General features: G+C 33.2%; 1 protein-coding gene across 7 annotated transcripts in view; it reads left to right on the top strand.

The window, feature by feature from the left end:
• Positions 1–17201, top strand: part of GULP1 (GULP PTB domain containing engulfment adaptor 1) — a 274786-nt gene that overhangs the window by 168878 nt on the left and 88707 nt on the right. For all 7 annotated transcript variants that reach the window (XM_081260913.1, XM_081260909.1, XM_081260907.1 and 4 more), the window contains exon 4: positions 1125–1186. In XM_081260913.1, the coding sequence (XP_081117039.1) occupies positions 1125–1186 (62 nt within the window). The remainder of the gene's footprint in view (positions 1–1124; positions 1187–17201) is intronic.

Raw genomic sequence — 17201 nt, forward strand, 5'->3', positions numbered from 1 at the left:
ACTAACATGCCATGAATATACATAATTTTTCCTATATTTTCAAATTCCCTCAGTTTGAAAATCTCTAATTAAATGATATCTAATTAGTTTCTGTAAACACTATTTTAAATGTTCTCAATTGAATGTTGAAAGTACTTGGTTAGTAATCTGATATTCCCTTTCCATGGTAAAACATATCTTTAATTATTTTCTATTTATAATATTGATTTAATTTTTTTAGACTCCCCTGGAGATTAAAATACAAAACTTCACAAATGGAGACAACAAGATTATTTGAAGATTAAGAAATCTAACTCCAAAACAAATGCAGTTTCAAAAAACAAGAAGTCAGTTTGCTTTGTGTGAACTTTAATGTTTTCCCTTCTTATACACTTCATAAAATATTTGTGAAACTATATTGAATCTATTAATAAAGTTCAAAAATTGAATGAAATATATAAATATCAAAAATAAGTAATGTACAATGTAAGTTGGTCTTAAAAATCTATGATTTTGTCCCATTTTCATTTCTAATAATTATTACACTTATCCAAGAAACATTCGCTGTGGTATCATCTAAGATTTTTTATATTTATAATTTCTGATAATCAATATTTCTCTAAATTTAGAATAATGTTCTAATATTATATTGATTTCTTAATGAAATTGTAGATTAATTTATTTCAGCTTCATACAAATGCAACTGGAGCTTAATATAAAAATTTTTCTTTAGAATATTTAAATCTTGATGCTAAAACAAAATCACAATGAATAAAGAGAGTTTTTTTTACTGTTCTGAGAATTAAAACAAAAAACCTGTAGTAAATGAAAGAAAAAATAGCTGTCTTTAATTGAATAATTGATATTATTCATATCTCACTGATGTTATTTCTAAATATTCTTCAAAAATTCAGCATTTTTTGTTTAAAAAAAATTAAAATGGGGGACATTTATACCAGAAAAGAATCCTATAATCCTTCTCCAGCTACATTGATGTTATATTTAATATAATATAAAATTATATTATTTTATAATGGAGAACTCAAAATTAGAAATGCTCAGACTCCCTACAGATGTTAATGCATGACTAATACAATAGGAAGCCATAATTTACTTTAACAATGACTGTATTTTCTTTGTTGCAGACAAAACATGGATGCATACACCTGAAGCATTATCAAAACATTACATTCCCTATAATGCAAAGGTAAAAGTAGTTCATATAATATTATCTAATTTTATTTTGGATTGTATTATTACTATTTATGGTTGATATTAGAAAAATTTTCACTATGCATTGACATTCCCTGGTGATTCCTGAAAAAAAGTTACATAAATAAAATAGCCAAGTAATGTATGATATAGGAAGTTATCTTTTATCCAAATAAATGATTCTCGTTTTACAAAGTATGTCATTTTAAATTTCTATCTGTCATATATTTCATGCATGTGTTGTCTTCTAGTAATTTTGGCTATTGTTAATATTATTTGCAATATTATTTCCTGTAGGCAAGAAAAGAACAATTATCTTCCTTTAAAAATATTTTAATGGTGCATTATTGAAACTAAAAATAAAAACTAGCCTGGAAATGAGAAAAATAAACTAAAATTTTAATAAGTGTAAGTACCATCCAAGAATATTAACGAACAAAACTTTAATAATAATTTTTAAAAAGTTCATTTTGTTACACTTTTTTTCAGGTTACTACATTTATTTTTTCTTTTTGGTACTGAGGATTATACTCGGGGGCTTTTTACCACTGAACCACATTCCTAGCCCCTTTTTCCTTTTATTTTGATACAGTCTCACTAAGTTGCTTAGGGCCTTGTTGGGTTACTGACGTTGGCCTTGAACTTGGGATTCTCCTGCCTCAGTCTCATGAATCTCTAGCATTAAGTGGTATGCCACCATGACCAGCTCAATTTGCTATATTTTAAAATAGAAGTAAAAATCTGTGTCCCATGTTTTTAAAACTTTGATTTGCTGTTGTTGGGAAATTGGACAAATGAATGAATGAAGTTTACTAAATTAACTTTAAAGAAAGGTGCTGTTTTTTAGTTAGTAAGCACAGAAACAGGAATTAGTTTTCAGAGAAATCTGATTCAAAATTTGAGAGACAAGTGAATTAAAGAATTAAGATCATGAATGTGAATGGGTCAAATGTAGCCTAACTTTGGCGACAACAGGGGGGAAATAAAATTATAATAGTTTTATAAGGGAAAATAATGTTTTTTTAATATGCTTTTAGTTGGACCTTTATTTTATTTATTTATATGCAGTGCTGAGAATCAAACCCAGTGCCTCACATATGCTAGGCAAGCACTCTACCACTGAGCTACAACCCCAGCCCAATAAGGGAAAGTAAGGTTTTATGGATTAGTTAACTATATATTGGTGTATAGGATTAGACACAGAAATTATGTAAGGACAAGAAAAAAAAAAACATTGATTGAGCAGAAAATCAATAGTGTTTAATAAGAAAGTCTACAGTGAAGGTGTATGTCTGAATTAGCAAGAAGAAACATTTAAAATTAAGATCATCTAGAAGAAATTCTTCTAGAACTGTTGTGCAGTAGTGAGATGGATAGAGTGAAGCAACTATTTTTCTTACTGACTTTGTAGCAAAAAAAAAGTTCCAAAATGTTTTCTAAGCAAAATAATATTCTTGAAATTACTGCAGTGCTTATGAATTTTCCTGTATATTTTGCATGAAGATTGACATGATTTACCATGCAAACTGTAGTTAACCAAACTAAGTTCATATTATCTATCTCTTCTATAGATATTTTTCACATTAATTAATAAGTTATTGTTATGATGCCTATGTAGAACAGAATTTACTCCAGAAAGCAAGGATTATTTTAAAACTCATGCTCAGATTTTGATAATGATAGTGGAATTATATCATTCAAGTGAAACAACTGAGATTATTTATTTATTTTTATGGATTTGAAATTTCTAATTTGGAAAAACTGGTTTATAAAGCATTGAAATATTATATTATAATTAGAACCACCTTTAATTTGAACTCTGTGGTTAATGTTTGTCTACATGGACAAGTTGCTTGTGATAATTCATAGGTGCATAACTGTAAGACATAACACACTGATTAGAGGGTTCAGAAACATCTTTTCAGACGGGGGGCAGCTAAATATGGAAGGATCATTTGGTTTTGTTAATAATGTTTGTCATATGTGTGCTAAGTAGTATTAAAACAATTTGAAAAAAAATCTTATTTCCTTCTTCGAATTACTCTATAGTACCTCAAACCACTATAGTGTAGTATTTTTGTGGAGTTATTTTAAAGATGTTCTGTATTTCTTTGTTAGAGCATATGTTACTTGAAAGCTGAATCCATGTTGATAGGAAGTAGTGTAGATGGCCTTGGTTTGTATCCTGACTCTAAAACTTTTAGCTGTGAATCTTTGAGAAAATTACTTTTCTCTATTATTATTCATCCACAAACAAGGATGATACTAATAATTTCCCACTGGAGCGTTACAGATATAAAGGAGTTAGATAAAGTCTCAGAACAATATCCAAAATAAAACAATGTCTCAGTAAATATTAGCAATCATTAATTTATATTTTATTTTCACAGGTCTTACAAAAGTGCCTGTCTGGGTGATACACACAGACACACACACACACACACACACACACACACACACAATGAATTAGTCCCAAATATCTTAATAATTAAATAGTTACTTTTTATTGAGTCTTAATATATGCCAAGTACTTTACTGGTGTACTTTTACTTTATTTCCATGACTCAGAAAAATGAATAACAATGTTATTATCACTTTAAAAATTAAAAAAAACAATACTGAACAATTGCATCATTTGTCCATTGTCACAAAGCTACTGAGACAGAGCCAGACTGATGAACTGAAGTCCATCTGATTTCAAAGCTTTACATTTTTAGATGTATGTAATAACACCTGTTTATTTACTCCTTCCTTAAATTGCTTTCAAGTAGAAGGCATGTTGCTTAAACTCTACTGGATGCTGGTGACACTTCACAGCTTTATAACACATTGCTTATTTTCTTATGGTGTTCATTATCATAAAGAAATACTGTAATATTAACCAACATAAAAGACACATCATGTTCTGTCATTCAAAAGCACAGAAAGGTGTAGAGATTCAGAGAAGTGTGTTACTCCTATGTTATAAGAGTAGAAACAAGGTAATATTCAGGGGCAAAACAAAGTCAGGGGCCATTTCAAGATGAGAAGTCTTAAGGGTAGGAGACCAGGAGAGTCAGTAAAGTATGAGGCACAAAATATGGCAGGAGCTGGGCGTCAGTATGAAATACTGAAGCTGACCTGGTCAATCAGGGTCGATCCAAGAAATAGAATAGGTGGGATATCTACACACATACTAAAGATTGGGAAAGCTGACCAGGCAAGTCTGGAGTATGTGATAGGCCTTTAGGAAGGGCATGCTGGAACCGCTTGCTAGGAACTGACCCTGCAGACCACAGGTGGGATTGTTTTTTCTTCCTAAAGGAACTATCAGTTCTGTTTTAGTTCTGTTTGTTGTAAGGTCTTCTCAGTTTCTTGGATTAGACCCACCAAGATTATCCAAGGTAATCTTTCCTACATAAATTCAACTAATCATAACTATTAATCACATCCACAAAATAATTTCACTGAAACACATAAATTAACATTTGATTTAATAAGGGGGTACTATAATAGCCAAGTTCACACATAAAACTGAGCGTAACAAGAACATATGATCTGTAAGAGTAAATAGGTAAATTAAGAAGGTTGTAGATGGCAAAAGAAAACCTGATAGGTTGTGAATTAATCAAATAGAACTTTTGGACAATAAATCTGCAGTGATATAAAAGTTGATTTGCATCAGTAGAGATAGGATGACAGCAAACCTCTTAGGAAGTTCTTTTGATTGTATAACTGAATGGTGATACATTTACCATATGGTAGCAAACAAATGTGTAGTGGAAAATAAAGATTTATAAACCTTACTAACAAACAAGTGATGCAATATAGGAATAGACTGTGTATGGAGAGTGAGAGAAATATGCATTTTTATCTTGGTTAAAGAGAGAATGGCTGAAGATTCTCCTTACATCACTCACTTTTGGCATCCACTGGTTACAAATTAAAGTAAGAATTTAACAACTCTTTAAGAATAATTTTCTCTGAGGAGATATGTAATAACATTTATGTTAAGTTGTCATCAAGGTTATAGTTTTCTGCTCTAATATTCTAGTATAGCTCCTATAGTTACTTATTTAGAATGCGATTTAGTTTTACATTGTTTCATTTTGTAGAACATTTATTTCAAAAATTTTCATTTTAATATTCATAGTGTAACCTTTACAGATTTCATGTGGAAATAAAATAATAGATAGTTTTAAAAGTATTAGTCTATGCAGCAATCATTAGTATGAAGGTTTTAAAAATGTGCATAAATACTAGTTCATTGGGAACTTTCCCATTATTTTGTATACTCTGTAGTAAAGTTTTCAAGCTATAGGTTATAACCTCTGAAAAACTGCATTATGAGATCCATGTTGTTAATTATCAGATGCATATATTTAAAGATGAAATAGAATAACAGAAAAAGAAAATAAATTTTCAGAATGCATATGTAAAGCATTGAATTGTTCCATAAAATTGTGCTTTGCATCCAAAGAATTTGAAATCCAGTGCCTTTATAGGGTGCCAAAGACTTCACCAGATTTAACTAATTTAAATAAAAAACTAATAACGAGAATAACTGCTTATAAAAGCAATTAAATTTTTAATAGAAAAGATGATTACTATATAAGTTTAACTACATGTGATCATTAAATATAACATTTTACAATGATTTCTGAAATATTCATATAAACATGGTCATTGAGTAAAAAGTAAATAAGGTTTAGTCATATATCCATTCACATATAAACTTATTCATTTGAATTCATCTCTTACTTTAAGCAAAGTAGGCAATGGGTATTCATTAGAGAACAAAGTAGACAAAACCCCTGTCCTCCTGGGGGTTAAATTCAATAAGCAAAATATCTTTTCAGAAATGCCAATAAGAAAATAATAATTATATTTTATGGATTAAGAAAAAATTAATATTATTTTAGCATATTTTACCATATATGTTATGTATATGTGCCATGTAATGTAATATTGTACTTGTAATATTGATATAATATTTTATATATTATTATAATATTCCAGGTTGAAATAATTGCTATAGAGAAAAATAGAGCAAGATGACAGAATATTGGAATTGGAGGAGTAGAAAACAGGCTACTGTTTTACATTAATTGAAAGATCTTAGGGGAGAATAGCGACCTTATGGGAAAATGAGGAAGTGAGATGTGCCTGTGAAAGAGAAGAGTGTTCCAGACATGCAGGTCAAGGGCAAGGAGGATGGTGATCCTCATAGACTAGCTGGGGAGGCCACCCGGTGGGAAATTCCGGTGACTGCCATCAAAAGACACAGTGAAGCAGAGCTAGGGGAGAAGGGTGTCTTTAAGCTCTTATAGTATTTCTAGACCTCTGAAAACTTTGGGAAGTGGTGACTTTGTAGAGGTTTCAAAGAAAGAGTAAAGCTGAGACAAATTATCAACAGAAATTGGCTGTAAGGAATCAAATGTGGAAGCACTGAGTTCTGGCAAGAGATTTCGCTTGGAGCAGGGTAGGAGCTGGAGAAGAAAAGCAGTGACACTTGGATACAATTTGAAAATAAAGCATGGGCTGGGGATGTGGCTCAAGTGGTAGTGCGCTCGCCTGGCATGCGTGCGGCCCGGGTTCGATCCTCAGCACCACATACAAACAAAGATGTTGTGCCTGCCGAAAACTAAAAAATAAAGATTAAAAAATTCTCTCTCTCTCTCTCTCTGTCTCTCACTCTCTCTTAAAAAAAAAAAAAAAGAAAAGAAAGCAGAGGAAATCTGTAGGTGGTTTGCTTATTAGTTTCCTATTGCTTTTACAATAAAAAATTAAAACTGAATTTTTTTAAAGAAAAGGTCACCCTTAAAGGAGACGATAGTGTTTCCTATTCCCTCTGACTTTCAATGAGAATGCTTAATTGTCCTTTCTACAAAGGAGAAACACTGGCAAAATTTATTTTTTATTATTATTCTGTTAGTGTACAATAGTTATTTCTTTGATAAAGAACACTAACAGGCTTCATGTAAAATATTTATTAAATATTTTATTCTAAAATATAGAACTGCTCCAAGGAAGTTTGTTCTTCTATGAAAGATTTAGGATATCTAAGAATGGGGCTGGGGATTTAGATAGGTTGTAGAACACTTGCCTAGCATGCTACAGGCCCTGAGTTCAATCCCCAGAACCAAATATATATATACACACACACATGTATACATACATATACATGAATGCAATTTTAAAGACATTACTTTATTTTGTACCATGCAGCAATAAAATTGTCAGCATTCCCAGATCATCTCTTTTTTATTTGTTCATTCTAATTAGACATGATAGTAGAATGTATTTATACATATTATACAAACATGGAGTATAAATTTTCATTTTTTTATGTTTGCACATGATGAGAAATTATATGGTCATGTATTCCTATATGAACATAGAACAGTTATGTCTGGTCATTCTACTGGCTTTTCCATTCCCATTCCTTGTCCCTTCCCTCCACTCCCCTGCCCAATCCAGAGAACCTCCACTCCCCTACCCCAGTTATTATAAGTCAGCATCGCATATCAGAGAGAATAGTAGGCCTTTGATTTTTGAGGATTGGCTTATTTCCTTTAGCGTGATAGTCTCCAGATCCATCCATTTACCGACAAATGCCATAATTTCGATCTGCTTTATGGATAAGTACTATTTCATTGTGTTTTATGTACCACATTTTCTTTATCCTGTCATATGTTGAAGGGCACCTAGGTGGGTTTCATAACTTTGCTGTTGTGAATTGAGCTGCTTAAACATTGATGTGGCAGAATCACTGTAGTATGTTGATTTTAATTTCTTTGGGTAGATACCAAAGAATGGGATAACTGAATCAAATTGTGGTTCCATTTCAGGTTTTCTGAGGAATCTCCATACTGCATTCCAGAGTGGTTTCACAAACTTGCAGTCCCACTAGCAACATATCAGTACACCCTTTTCCTCACATCCTCACCAACATTTATTGTTGCATCTATTTTTGATAAATGCTATTTTGACTGGATTGAGAGGAAATCTCAGTGTAGTTTTAATTAGCATTTCTCTAATGTCTAGTGATATTGAACTTTTTTTTTCATATATTTTTTGACCAATTATATTTCTTCTTCTGTGATGTGTTTGTTCAGTTACTTTGCCCATTTATTGTTGGGGCTATTTATTTTCTGGAGTTAAGTTTTTTGAGTTCTCATATATCCTGGAGATTAGTGGTCTGAGATGCAGGTGACAAAGACTTTCTTCCATTCTGTAGGCTCTCTCTTGAAGCTCTTGATTTTTTCCTTTGCTGTGAAGAAGGTTTTCAGTTTGGTACCATCCCATTTATTGATTCTTGATTTTACTTCTTGTGTTTCAGGAATCTTCTTGAGGAAGTCAGTTCCTCATAATATGAGATTTTATGATAGAGATTTGGGCCTATTTTTTATTCTATAGGACAGGGTCTCTGGTCTAATGCCTAGGTCCTTGATCCACTTTGAGTTTTATGCAAGATGAGAGATAGGGGTCCAGTTTCATTTTCTTACATGTGTATTTCCAGTTTTCCCAGTACCGTTTGTTGAAGAAGCTATCTTTTCTTCAATGTATGTTACAGAGCCTTTCTCTAGTATAAGATAATTGTATTTATGTGGGTTTGTCCCTGTGTCTTCTATTCTGTACCATTGATCTTCAAGTCTATTTTGGTGCTAATACTGTGTCACTTTTGTATAGCTCTGTACTGTAATTTAAGGTCTGGTATTGTGTTGCCTCCTGCTTCAGTTTTCTTGTGATGATTGCTTTAGCTACTTGGGCTACTTATTTGTCAAAATGAATTTCATGACTGCATTCTCTATTTTTGTAAAAAATGTCATCATAACCTTAATAGGAAATGAATTAAACCTATATAGTGTTTTTTAGTAGTATGGCCATTTTGACAATATTAATTCTGCCTATCCAAGAGCATGGGAGATCTTTCCGTCTTCTAAGGTCTTCTTCAATTTCTTCCTTAGTGTTTTATAGTTTTTGTTGTAGAGGTCTTTTGATTCTTTTGTTAGATTGATTCCCAAGTACTTAACTTTTTTTTAGGCTATTGTGAGTGGGATAATTTCCTAATTTCTCTTTCAGTTGATTCATTACCAATGTATAGGAATGCAATTGGGCTTTGGGTGTTAATTTTATGTCCTGCTACTTTACTGAATTCATCTATGAGTTCTAGAAGTTGCCTGGATTTTTTTGCTCATCTAAATATAGAATCATGTCCTCAGCAAATAGAGATAGTTTGAGTTATTTTCCTATTCATATCCCCTTAATTTCTTCTACTGTCTAACTGCTCTGACTAGAGTTTCCAGGACTATGTTGAATAGAAATAGTGAAAAAAGGCATTCTTGTCTTGTTCCAGTTTTTAAAGGAAATATTTTCAATTTTACTCCATTTAGACTGATGTTGGCCTTTGGTGTATCAGCTTTTACAATATTGAAGTATGTTCCTACTATCCCTAGATTTACTTGTGTTTAGAACATGAATGGATGCTGAATTTTGTCAAATGCTTTTTCCATATCTATTAATATAATCATGGGATTCTTGTTTTTAAATCTATTGATGTGATGAATTATGTTTATTGATTTCCATAGGTTGAACCAACCTTGCATTGCTAAGATAAACCCCACTTGATCATGGTGCATTATCTTTTTAATATGTTTGTATGAAATTTGCCATTATTTTATTAAGAATTTTTGCATCTATGTTCATCAAGGATATTGATCTAAAATTTTCTTTCCTTGCTGTGTCTTTGGTTTTGTTATCAGGATTATACTAGCTTCATAGAATAAATTTGGAGGGATTCCCTCCTTTTCTATTTCATGGAATAATTTGAGGAGGATTGGTGTTATTATTCTTTGAAGGTCTGGTAGATCTTGGCTGAGAATTCATTACTTCCTGGATCTTACTTTCTTGGTTGGCTTTTGATGGCATCTTCAATTTCATTGCTTGAAATCTATCAGTTTAAATTTTCTATGTCCTCCTAGTTCAGTTTGGTTAGGTCATATGTCTTTAGAAATTTATCTATGACTTCAAGATTCTCTATTTTATTAGAGTATAAAATTTCAAAATAGTTTCTGATTATTGTCTATATTTCAATAGTATCTGTTTTGATATTTCCTTTTTATCATGAATTTTAGTAATTTGTGTTTTTTCTGTCTTTCTCTTCTTTAGCTTGCCTAAGAGTTTATTAATCTTACTCATTTTTTTCAAAGAAAGAACCATGTTTTAGTTTTGTCAATTTTTTTGGATTGTTTCTTTTGTTTCAATTTCATTGATTTCAATTCATTTTAATTATTTCCTGTCTTCCACTGCTTTTGGTGTTGACTTGTTCTTTTTTTAAGGCTCTGAGATGTAATGTGAGGTTATTTAGTTTTTGATTTTCTATTCTTTTAATGAATGAGTTCAATACAATGAACTTTCCCCTTAGCACTGACTTTGTAGTGTCCCAGAGATTTTGATACTTTGTGTTGTTCTTCTCATTTATCTCTAAGTGTTTTTCTTTAATTTCATCCTTGATTTATTTGCTATCCATTGGCCATTCAATAGCATATTGTTTAGTCTCCAGAAGTTAGAATAGCTTCTATTTTTTATTTTACCATTCATTTCTATTTTCATTTCATTATGATGTAATAAAATGAATGGTTTCTCTCTCACTCTCTCTCGCTCTCTCTCTCTCTCTCTCTCTCTCTCTCTCTGTTTTTTTTTTATTTGCTAAGAGTTCCTTTGTGGTCTAAAATATGATCTATTTTAGAGAAGTATCTGTGTGTTTCTGAGTAGAAAAATGTTCAGTTAATGATATATGAAATATTCTATATATGTATTTTAGTTCTAAATTATTAATTGCATTTTTTTAGTTCTATAGCTTTTTGTTTTGTTTTCTTTGCAAGCCAAACTGTATCCAGCTTTTTTTAAGATTTTTTTTATAAACAATCATGGTATTTCAGGCAGGACATGGGCAGACAGTCGTTAACAGTATATAACAAATTTCAAACTCCATTCTTGGATGGACTACCAAAGTTATAAAGCCACTATAAAACTCAGTGAAGTCTTCATTTGATGCTCTGAATTGGGAAAGTTTAGAGTGAGGAATGACCTTTCACATTTAGCATGTGTTTAAGAACTTTTCACATACCTATCCTGACTTTAAATAAATGAAATGAAAATAGCAGAATTATTAGTCTGAAGATCCGCAATCTAGAAAAGGAGCTGCTGCCCATCTGAGGGACATTGTTTCAACAATTTCACTGGAAAGTCCAGATTATCCAACACACTGGTAAAACCAATTGTTTTGAGTCAGGTTCCAACAAGTCTGAGTTTAAGGGAGTTAAGTCTATGCCAATGGCAGAGAGGGAGAGGACAATATAAAGATGTATTGAGTTTTTCCATTTTTTTTTTTTTTTTTGCCAAGGTAGCTATATGTGCCAACATCAGGGAATCCCTCTTCTTGGAAGCCAAGAGGAAGTCTCTCAAAACTAACAGAGAAAGGTATTTTCCCTCACAGCAATCCGGCTTTGGAGACATCTACTAGTGACATATGCATTTTTCCCCCAACACAATGAAGCATTTGTTTTTTGTGTTAACAACATAGCTTAAAAAACAAAAGCAAAAAAAAAAATCTGCATTTTTGTAAAACTTGATAAAAAAATAGTATTTCAAATTGTATAGTCACCAAAAGTACACAGTTATCAAAAATGCACACACTTCTCTTGACATCTCCAGCACCTTCAGGTTTCCAACACCTTCTGGTCAGTGTTAGCATCTCCATTTTCTGCAGGGTCTCCATCCTTGCCAGTGTCAACTTTTCTCTTTTTCCCTTTGGGTACCTCTCTTTCTTCCTTGCAAGGGACTTTTTAGGCTTGGAGTCTAGCTTTGAAGGGCAACCTTGTGGATCTTCTCTGTGGTTTATCATTTACATTGGCTTCATCTCCTTTACCATTCCCTTCAGCCTTTCTCTTGGGCATGGTGGTGATGGTGGCATGATGGCAGGTGCTGGGCATGGGGGATGCAGTGGTGTGGGGCTTTGGTTGGTCTGAGTGTTGTTCTCACCTCTTCTTTTCTCTATACCTTCTAATTTAGTTTTTGTTTGGAGGATCTATCCAGTGATAAGAGAGGTGTGTTAAAATCACCCCATATTAGTGTGTTGTGGTCTATTAGAGTCTTGAAATTGAGAAGGATTTGTTTGGTGTATATAGATGCTCCATTGATTAGAACACAGATATTTACAATTGTTATGTGTTCTTGATGTATAATTCTCTTAAGCAGTATGAAACTTTGTCCCTTCTGATTAACTTTGACTTGAAGTCCACTTTATCTGATATGAAGATAGAAACTCCTGTTTGTTTATGAGATCCATGTGAATAGTAGCTTTTTACCCATTATTTTAAGTCAGTCTGTAGATACCTTTGCCTATGAGATGAGTCTCTGGGAACAGTATATTGTTGGGTCTTGTTTTTAAACCCAATCTGCCAGTCTATGGCCTTTTTTTTTTTTTTTTTTTTTTTTGCAGGGATACTGCCAATTGAACTCAGAGGCACTAGACCACCGAGTCACATCACCAGCCTTCTTTTGTATTTTATTTAGAGATAGGGTCTCACTGAGTTGCTTAGCACCTTATATTTGCTAAGGCTGGCTTTGAACCTGCTGTCCTCCTGCCTCAGCCTCCCGGGCTGCTGGGATTACAGGTGTGCACCACTGAGCCCAGCTCAGACTTTGGCTTTTGATGTATGAGTTTAGGTTATTTATATTCAATGTTATTATTGAGAATTGACTTTTATTCCATGTCATTTTGATTTATTTCTGGTTTTTAATTTGAGTTATTTTCTCCTTTGGCTATTCTTCTAGTGTAGTTGCTCCTTTTATTGGTTTTTAATTTTTAAATTTCTTCTTCATGAAATATCATATTGAGTATATTTTGTAGTGTATGCTCTTTAGTTGTTAGTTCTTTTTAACTTTTGTGTATCATGGAAGGTTTTTATTTTATTGTCAATTCTGAAGCCTAATTTGCTGGGTATAGTATTCTCAGTTGGCATTCATTTTCTTTCAGAGCTTGATATACATTATTCTTAGAACTCTTAGCTTTGAGGGTCTAGGTTGAGAAATCAGCTGTGATCTGGGTTGGTTTTCCTTTACATGCAAATTATCATTTTTCTCTCTCATCCTTTAAAATTCTTTCCTTATTCTCTGTGTTAGGCATTTTCATAATAATGTCCCTTGGTGTGGGTCTGTTGCATTTTTGTATATTTGGAGTCCTATAAGCCTCCTGTGTATTTGATTTTCCATTTTATTCTTTAGGTTTGGGAAGTTTTCTGATGTTGTTTTTTTTTTTTTTTTTTTGAAAGCATTGTGCATTCCTTTGGTTTATTTCTCCAGCCTTCATCTATCACAGTAAATCTTCTATTTGGCTTTTCATGTTATCCTATATTTCTTGGAAATTCTGTTTGTGGACTCTTAACATCTTTTCTCCAGGGTCTACTTCATTTTCAGTTTTATATTTTGTCTTCATTTCCTGAAACTCTTGTCTTCCAAGTGATACAGTCTGCTTTCCAATGTTTTTGATTTCTTCATTTCGAGGATTACTGCTTGGTTTCTTTTCATAATTTCTATCTCCTTATTGAGGTGATCTTTTACTTCCTGTATTTTCTCTCCAGTTTCACTACTTACAATGTTCTTTATGTCAGAGATTAGTTTAACTATGCACATTATAAACTCCTTCTCTGACATTCTTTCACTGTGGTATTGATAGATTCTATCATTGAAGCATATTGGTTTGTTTGGGGCAATTTGTTTCCTTGTTTTTTCATGTTTTTGTGTGTCTACTCATCTAACAGTATGGATATGAGGCAGTAGAGTTTCTACCCTGTGGACTTATAATGTCCCTGAATGTACCTCACATTTTAGGGGGAGACAAATAAAAACAACAACCAATGCAAACAATATACAGCATTAAACCAAATAGTTTCTGCTATGGCATCTACAATGTTACAATAAACAGAAATGATATGGTCAGTTATTGCTTACAGTAAAATCAGTAAGTTTTCAACTAAAGGGTTTACAATTTCAAATGATGAATGGGGAAAACAGAAGTGACATGGACGTGATGATTATGAAGGAAGAGGAGAGAAGATAGAAATAAAATTTACAGGAAGAGTAAAAGAGAGAATGATAGAGATTTACTGTTATTGGAAGAGAGAGAATCAATTGAAACAAGTAAGAAAAAATAGAGTAAAATTTAAAATATTAAAAATAAAAATAAAAGAATACAACACAGAACTGAGGTATATTAATCAACATCCCATTCCTCAAAAAACTGATCCACATAAACTAACTGGCTTCAATAATGCTAAGAATGAGGGGGGGGAAGCCAAGTATGTTTATGTATACATATCCATGAATCATAAAGGTCACAACACAGAAAAGGAGGAAAAAAAACAGGAAAGGAAAAAAAAATCTCAGTGAACAGTTAAAGATTTTTTTCCATTGACGGTTAAATGATTCTCAGCTTCTCAGCAGTATTAGGTGGGGTCATCTGGAGTGTAACACTCCACCCTCCACATTGCTGGAGTCAGAGAGGTAGGTAATCCTGTAGGTGGAATTCCTGGAGGTAGGGTTAAGATTTAGGTAGGCATCAGGCTCTTCTCTGAACACAAGTTGGTTTGGAGGTTTTAAATCATTGCACCTCCCAGGCCCAGCAATTGCAGGTCCTAACTGGAAGTCTGCAGTCAGGGAACTCTCTTGGGTTCCACTGGTGTGATGGAAAAGACAATTATTATTCCACTATGTCACTTGCAGACCCCGTGTTTCCTAGTCTTGGGTGCAGTGTCCAAACCCAATCTCTCCTATCCCTGCCCTTTCAGATTCCCATTTAGGCATGTCTCTCCCAGCCTTTCCTGCAAGCAGCTGGATTGGAGAGGTTGGGGGAAAGCCCGGTGGGTTTCCATGACCAATATTTCCCTGTGTAAACCTCTCTCCACATTTTATTTTCTCCTGATCACTTAGGCACACTCTATGTTGGTAGTGTGTTTGCCACACCTATATTTTGGGCCAAACTTGGATTTGCCAGGAATCAGCCTTTTAGCTACTGGATCTAGCGCCATGGATACAAAATGTTTCCTTCCTCTCCTCCACATGCAGCCAATAGGAATTCAGCCTTTTTCTGGCACAAGGATATTGTGCAGAGCATCTTTCAGTCTAGTCAGGCAGTGTCTAAACTCTCCTCCCCAGACACTTTCAGCCTCCTAAAAATGCAGTGTCTTTAATTCCCTTATCCCTCCACTTTGCTTGTGAAGGGATGCTGTGGCTGGTGCCTCTGGCCATGGTAGCAGCTGTGGCACTAGAGATTTCTTCCTTATTATATGCAACCTCCTGAGTTCCCAATCTGCTTTGTCCAGTTTTAAATTCCAGTAAAGTCCCCTCCCCATTTTTTTTTTTTTTATTAGCCACTTTGCGGAGAAGCTGCCTCTCCACTTTCTTGGTTTTATGCCACAGAGCAGACAGGAAAGCAACCCTCTCTATTCCGCCATCTTGAAACCCTCCCCTAGATTATCTGTATAATTTTTTTTTATTAGTGTATTATAATTCTATACAATAGTGGGATTATTTTGACACAATCATACATACATGGAATATAATTTGCTCCATTTCAGTCCCCAGGACTTCTTTTCTTCCTATTCTCCTCTCTCTTCTTGTTACCCTTCCTCTATTGCTTTTCCTTGTTTTTACTTATTTCTTAAATTGGTGTTTTATAAATACACATAAAAGTAGAAAATGCTGTGAAATATTCATATATGGTCAATTTAATTCTGCAGCTCCTCTCTTTTCCTATCTGTGCTTCTTCCCCTCAACCCCTTCCTTTACTCCACTGAACTCCCTTCTATTTTCACAACATGACACCCTCAATACATCCCTCCTTGCCTCTCCAGATTCCACACATGAGAGATAACTTGAAACCTTGATTTCTTGAGCCTGGCGTGTTTCACTTAACATGATCTCCAGTTCCATCCATTTACCATGCAATACTCTGCTTTCATTCTTCTTTATAACCATGTAAAACTCCATTGTGCAACTATTCCACATTTTCTTTATCCATTCATTTATTGACAGGCACCTGGACTGGTTCCATGACTTGGCTACTGTGAATTGTGCTGCAGTAAACATGTATATACCTGTATCACTATAGTACATTGATTTTAGTTCCTGTGGTTAGATACAAGAGTGGCACAACAGAGTCGGATGATGCTTGATTATCTCTTTATTGTCTTCCAACCTCTAAAAGTGAGCAAACCCAAGGCATATATGAACAGGGACCTTGACGTTAAAATTATGTCTTCCTGGGAGGGAGAAAAGACTCATGTGGAGCAAAGAGTTTTGGACAAAGGACTTTAGACAACAACATAGATGATAACCATCACAACAAAGTGTAAATGATAAAGAGAGGTTTAGAAAAGAAGATTACATCATATTTCAATGCTTTCTAGAGACATTATTTTCTTTATGAAACGTGCTTCCTTTGCCACTAACCTGTTTTATGAGAGAGAAGCCTTGCTGAATTAGGAAGTCATATAGTTTCTATCTAGGCTTTCTCAACCTTTACAATGAATCTTCCTCCACATTTATGACCCATAAATTCTTATTTGTTTCAAAAAATACAAAAAAATAAAAGAGCAAAGACAAAAACAAATTGATAATGTATTGTATATTTCAGGAAAGCGGAATAAAAGAATTTATTATTTTCATCACAAGAAAATGATAAATATTTCAAGAAACAGATATATTTACTGATTTGTATATGAGACAATGTATGCATGTATCAAAACATTACATTGTTCCATATTAGTATGTATGATTTTATTAATAAAAACAATACACAAACAAGATAAAATGTGATTGTAAGATGTTGGAACTTGAGTGTGCTAATACTTCATAGCTGATTGAAAAATCACATCTTAGCATCTTATATTTGAAATTTATAAGTAATTCTGTTCAATAGTAATTATAATAGGGACATGGAAGCCTAGATATGTGGTATGCTCAGA

This window comes from Spermophilus citellus (genome assembly GCF_964194105.1).
Source record: "Spermophilus citellus genome assembly, chromosome: 11".
Taxonomy (NCBI): domain Eukaryota; kingdom Metazoa; phylum Chordata; class Mammalia; order Rodentia; family Sciuridae; genus Spermophilus; species Spermophilus citellus.